General features: G+C 42.2%; 1 protein-coding gene across 1 annotated transcript; it reads left to right on the top strand.

The window, feature by feature from the left end:
- Positions 1 to 90: 90 nt before the first annotated feature.
- CENPL (centromere protein L) lies at positions 91 to 2,635 on the top strand (the record flags this gene model as incomplete). Its single annotated transcript, XM_009994663.1, has 3 exons — positions 91 to 373; positions 1,036 to 1,559; positions 2,501 to 2,635. Coding segments are annotated over 3 exons (942 nt in total), but the record flags the coding sequence as incomplete, so codon positions are not given.
- Positions 2,636 to 6,675: the final 4,040 nt, after the last annotated feature.

The following is a 6,675-nucleotide window of genomic DNA, read 5'->3' as shown; positions in this document are numbered from 1 at the left end:
GGGGGGGTGAGGCCTAACCTGGGCCTACCTGGGGCCTTCAGCCCGGCGGGAGAACCTGCCCCCCTTTTTGTTTGTTTTAACTGTAATTAATTTGACTTGCAGGAAATCCTCGATCCTCAGAGAACGGCCTTTCTGCTGCGGAAGAAGTGGACCTTGTACAGCGTCACCCCCCTGTACAGGTTCTGCGCGGCCCGGCTGAAGGATTATTCCCGCCTGCTCAGCGCCTTCCTGGCTGCCGAGAGGCAGAAGGGCCTGGCCGTGGAAGTAGGGGTGGAACCGGACATCAAGGTGGTTGTTTCCAGCCTGCCGGACCTGAAAGGCAGCGAGAAAGACCAGGCTGCCATTCTCGTGCAGGTAAGGAGCCCTCCTGGCGGTTCTGCCACAAGTTTCCTGTCGTCAAATGTCTCTCTTGAATAAAACACCCGAGCGACCTAAATCCCAGCTGTGTGGAATAACTGTAGTACCTGCTGAGATGTCAGGGAAAGTGTTTTTAACTGGAACTGAACATCTCATAAAGCGTGGATACGTTTAATTGCATTTTTGATACGACCAGAGTTAAGGCTATAAGGAGCAATCCTCTCATGTTCTAGCTCACCAGTCAGTTTACTGCAAGAAGTTGGACAGGTTACCTTCCTGGATAAAGCTGGGATAATCCTACCTCCTGGCCACAACCCAGGTCTAACTAATATTCCTGAAATGCTGTGTCTCACGTGGAAGATGCCACTGAAATGCCACGTTCAGTAGGGTGATGGTTATGTGATGCACCATATAGGATTGCTCTTTTTAAGCAATGTAAGCTCCTCTTTCAGGACTGTTCTTAGTGAAGTGCTTTTCCTGGTGTTTCCAGCAGAACTGCATACATCTTTGTGATAGAATGGATAGACTGAGTAACTATGAGCTTTACAGGAAAGAATGTTGCACGCAAGGTCTTGAGAAAAACCTTCTGCCGAACAGCTGAGATCATAAACAAAAAAACCCAAACTCTAGCACTCAAGTATTTATTTTCTCTATCCCAGCTTTCCACAAGATCAGCAGCTTCCAAAAAAAATTCAGAGGAGAAACTGCTGTGGTCGGGCTGGTTCTGCTGTGTGGCTGGAGATGAGCTTTCAGAGAACCTGCCAGGGGACTTCACTTGCTTGCCTCTGTTCCTTGTCAGTGGGGCCGAGTGTTACACCTCCATCGTTGGAAGCTGGTTTCAGAAGACTTTTGACTGCTGCTTTCGTCGTTTAGCCATCAGCCCTCTCAACCTCAGCTGGATGGCAGCTATGTGGACTGGATGCAAAGTGGACAAAGCTTCATCTGCCATGGAACTTGTTTTCTCTGTCCCCTGCCTGTCCCAGCCTCTGGATATCTCGTACGCCATTCATCCCGAGGATGCAAAAGCTCTGTGGGATACAGTCCAGAAAACTCCAGGAGAGATCACTCAGGAAGAGGTGGATGTCTTCATGGACTGTCTTTACTCTCACTTCCACAGGCACTTTAAGATCCACTTGTCAGCTACAAAACTGGTGAAGGTTTCTACAGCAATTGCCTCGGCACACTGCGATGGCATCATTAAGGTGAGCTCTTAGGTAGTATGTTTTCCTAATTAATGCTAGATAAAAATAGCTGTACCTGTCTAGAAATGCCGTATTTTTAAAAATTAACATTTCCTGTTTCTTATACATCAGTTTCTGCAAAAAGGTGTTAAACTCTCAGCTTTTTCTTTAATTTGTTCTAGGGTTGGGGCAGCTATAAATTCAACTATTGCATGGCAGAAGAAGATACTAACCCTAGTCTTGGGTCAGAAATAGGTGGATTAGCTGTGGTATTAACAGGAAGGTTTATTTGTCCATTGGCCAAAACTTAAGACTTTAAAATATCCCAAACTTAAGAAAAATATCTTAAAATTCATTACTTTCTAGTATTGCAGTTATTAAGACAGACAAATATAATTAACCTACTATATGGAAATAACTGGTGTGTGGGTGAGCTAAGAAATGGATGATCTTAAGAGTCAAAACATCTTCCTTAAAACTACTTCACCTGTAATCCTTTCCATAAAGGTGCTGCTTTCTCTGAAGAGATGTCCATAATGTGCTTTAAAACCATGGATTAATCCTTCCTGAAGTTTCTTCAAGGAATACAGTTAAAGAACACATTTTGTGTAAATGCAATGGCTTAAATTTAGTCCATCCATGTGCTGACTTCATTGTTCTGTGTACAGAGGGAATGTTGGAGGCTATAACTGGGACTCCACTCATCCACGTTTTTCCTGGAGCAGGAGTCCATCAAATAAAAGACAATCAGCTTTGCTGGGATTTCTTAACAATTTTGGCCTTTGGTAGGACAACTGCAAAGCACTAAGTCTTAGTGTTACGTTGCCTTTTTTATCTGGAGCAGTTTAAAAGGGGCTGAAACAACTTCTTACACTGCAGGTGTGTCAACACAAGATACTCAACTGATCAGGCTTTCTGAAGAAGGGTTCTCTTCAGCACACCCATGTGTTGTGTCAACTCAGTTGTGGCCCTTCCATCATGGGGATAATGAGTTCAAGTCAGACATTGAGTACAGGAAAATAGGGGTATACAAGGAAACTGGTATCGTCTCCTTCAGCCAAAGGAGCAGATTCTCACCTTCTGAAAAGCTGGGATAGAAGCAGGGTGTTTCTTAGGTACCTTGCTTCATGTGGGACAGAAGTAGAAGTCAGAGGGCTCTAAAAGCAGCATGTGGCATGTGTGTGTTCTCCATATCCGGGCTCAAAAGAGTAACAAAGCTACCTTGCAAATAACAGAGAAGCTGACTAATCACTTGGAATACTTAGCAGTTGGTTTTCAACAATTTAAGGGTTTGGAAACCTGGAAAGCGCAATTTTTGTTTTGACGTGTCTTTTTTTTTTGTCCCCCCCCCTGCAGTTTCTTCAAAGCCAGTACCTAACAGGAGTGCTGATGCTACTGACAGAACTAGCAATTTCTCAGATACAGTGAGAGTCACTCCAGCAAATCCCCATGCTAAAAACACTTGTTGGAAGATGATGTATGTTGAGAAGCTGGCTGGAAACACACTCCAGCAGCATCTTCTGTCCTTTCGTGGAGGCTGCCCGAAGTTCGACTCAACACCTGCACTCAACACCATATCTAGCTGTAGTTCAATGCCATGCATAGCAAAGACAAGCAGATATTTTGCCCTATAGAAAGGGCTACAACCTCTAATAGCTTCTTAAGCACCTTTGTTTTATCATAGTTGCTCTGTTCATTTCTGTTTATCTCCTAGCCCCTGGCTGGTACCAAATTTGCAGACTCTTGGTGCAACTTATTGACAAGTTTTTCTATTGTTTTGAATAGCAAATTGGTTTTCACTTAACTAGACACCCCAAGCTGTACAGACATTAGCCTGAGCTAACCTGTGACTCCTGGGCCAGGCCAAATGCAAAGTCAAGCACACGTGAGAAAGGCTACATGCTGTACAACCCAGAGCAGAAGAAAACAGGTCTCTGACTTCCTTTACAGCTGGCTAAGGATGGTTGGTGACAGTAATGAAGTGTCCATCTACAGCCCAGTTGGGCTAAGGTGAACAGCATGAGACTGACAACTACCTTGTATGTCCAGCTTGTTGGTCCTCTCAAACAAGTTAATGCATGGGAAAGGGAGGTCTGTGTGTAAACTAGACAGATTTATCATATTTTGCCTGATGTTTGTTGTCTTAGATGTAATCTTGTAGGCCAGAGACCTCTGGGGGTTGGAGCTGTGGGTGATGGAATTTTGTACCTGATCTCTCCCTTCTACAGCAGGCAGGAGTGCAGAGAACTAGTGCACAGTGCCTGGCTCTAGCTTAAATGAGGAGAAAGGATTTAGAATAAGTATATGCTAAATGTTATGATATTCACATTATAGTACTAAATAAAAGTTGCCATTTTTTGCCAATAGATTGGTCCTGACTAAAGTGTGGTGCTTACTTCCAACTATAGCTTACCTGACTAAACTAATACTTACTACCTACACTACATATTCGGTGAGCAGCAAAAGGGAAAGTCTAGTTCCCTACACAAAACACTTGTAATGACTTCACACTCATGCTGCATCTCTAAGGTCTGATGAGTTTGTGCTGTGACCTTCCCCCAAAGTAGGGCTGCAAGTTTTCCCTTCTTTGCCCATCCACATTTTAAGGGTTTATTACTGATTATTGACTATCCCTAAAAACATTCTTCATTCTTCTCCCCAGCAACATAACATGTAACTTCTTCACATGACATAATTGCATGCCTAGTTCCTAACCTACTTTTAATCATTTATTTCCAGATTTAGCCAAAGAAACATGCACTTGGTTTCAGGTTTTGTTTACTAGTTGAAGACAGATTATTTTTGCATGTAAAGGTTGCAGTGAAGTGCTAACTCCTACCCTAGCAGAAGCAGCTAAGCCATCTTCTGAAGGCCCTGACAGGCCTGCAGCTATTTAAACCACCACTTGTGATGCTCTGGTTTCTTTTCATGAAACCCCTTAGGCAAAGCTTGCTATCTCAATTTAGAGGAACACTGGGTAAAGCAGGAGTAGGAGGTCTGATATAACTGGCATCTGTACTTGATTTGACAACAGGGCTGTTCCACCCACAGCTCAGTTTTCATTCTAATGCCCAGCTCTTTCCAACTAATTTGCATCAATAATCTCTAAAAAATAAGTTCTGTATATCCTCTTTTAGCCCCTTAAGAACACAGAGTAATAGCATGTGACCCTCCAATGCACTAAATGAATTACAGCCATATTCAGCTTTCAAGAGTGATGCTTTAACAGAAGTAAAGCTACTTCTCTTTTTCACCTGCAGTTAAGTGAACACAGTTAGATTTACCCAGACAGGCCAGATGCTTTCTTGCAGAGAAAGCTGGCTCTGAGTGATGTGCTTCTAAGAAATGGATGGCAATGCTAACCAGCAGTTTAAAGCCATTTTTTTTTTTAATGATAGCTAAAAAAGCAACATCTGTGTCCAAACAACCTATACAAAAGCACAGCCCCCTGTTTTCACTCAAACAACAAACAAAGAACAGCGTAGAAGAAATTTATTAAGATAGCACTATTTATACAAGTTACTCATGCTAGAAAAAAGCATAAATGATACATGTAAACATCTGTTTACAGAATACTTGTTTTCCTTGTAAAGGTGCAAATGATCTTTGTTATGTAAACACAAGAATACCAACCTTTAGGGGAAAAGGGGCTTTTAAAAAAGTTTCAATGACCTATTTATTACTGTATTGTAATTTTTACTATATTCAAGCACATTAAAATCTGAGTTACATGAATCAAAGTATGAAGTTAAAGAACTTAAGATGTCAGCACTGCCTTTTTCATCTCCAGAATTTACAAGTCTTTTACTCTTTTAAAATCAGATGTAATAAGGTCCAACATTGTATCAGGTGCAAAAGGTCATTCTTTCACACTAGACAGAAGTTACAGTACAAACATATCAGAACCTTTGAGTTTAGAGTTCATCTTTCCTCTGCCCCCACCCCTGGGTGTCCCCACAGCCACTGAAACATGCCAGTTTCTCACAGTGCCAGCAAACAGTCCTTCCCCTCCAAACTGCTTCATGAGTCTCACACCTTTCCCAGCCCATAACAAACACAGGCAAAGTGCATAAAAGTCATTAAAAGGGAGGGTATCAGCTCATCAAGGTCAGTGTTTTACAGTGTTTTACAGACACAGGCAAGAGGGTAGCTCAGGTGGTGCTGGTCTAAGCTTTTTTCAGCAAGAGCTGACTGGGGGTTTGCTCTTCTAGCAAGAACCTGAGAAGTGTTGATCTAGGCTGGTCAGAATTAGCAAATGAAACTGCATCCCAGCTTCAGACAAGAACTGATGTCTAGCAGGCAATGTGAGAAAAAGGTTTTTACAAGTAGGCAACAACTAGTTGTTTCTAGGTTCACGTACAGGGGAGGGGAGAGACAAAAGCTGAACTTCTGTACCATACACTGTACAGTAAAAAGGCATTGTTTGAAATCCTTTTCACTCTCACCCTTTTTTGGGCACTTCACTGATTCAGTCGATAGATGAGAGTTCCAGTTCTACTTCTTGCGTCCACAGCAAGACTGAAAAGATAACCAGGGCACCCATCCTCACAGCTTTCCTGTACTCTAAGAGACTCTAAAACATACCACAAGGGCTGGAACCACAATAGCTGGCAGGACATAGCCCTGCCCTAACTACCAGCTTGTCAAAACTCAATTCACACACGCACATATACATATATATATAAAAATACATATATATATATGCAGACATACATATGTATAGAAAAAGCTGGAATTATCGCTGAGCGAGTCAACAAAAAAACATAATACAAATTAAATGAAAAAATAAATATACTCTGTGCACAGAAAAAAAAGCTCCTGTGCAAAGGTGGCACCTTGCAGGTCAAGTACTTTTTTTGAAGCTCTCTGTAAATAAGGCAAAAAGCAATGTTTTCTGTGTCACTCTCCTCTTTCACCCACCACACAGCTGCCACATCCACTGCTCACACAGCAGGAGGAAAAGCAGGAAACCTCCCTCCTTACCAGACTCCCAGTATAGCACGTAGTCTCTACATTGTTTCTGCTACAATAACTTTTGACAGTTTGGTTTGTTCAAAAAATGTAGACTATTTAGAAAAAATATGGACATAAGCATCACTTCTACTTCTGTCCAGTGGTTCCTTGGAAGTCTGACAAC

This window comes from Chaetura pelagica, unplaced genomic scaffold (genome assembly GCF_000747805.2).
Source record: "Chaetura pelagica isolate M959 unplaced genomic scaffold, ChaPel_1.0 scaffold363, whole genome shotgun sequence".
Taxonomy (NCBI): domain Eukaryota; kingdom Metazoa; phylum Chordata; class Aves; order Apodiformes; family Apodidae; genus Chaetura; species Chaetura pelagica.
Note: the sequence above shows the minus strand (reverse complement) of the source record. Positions and strands in the feature narration are given on the sequence as shown.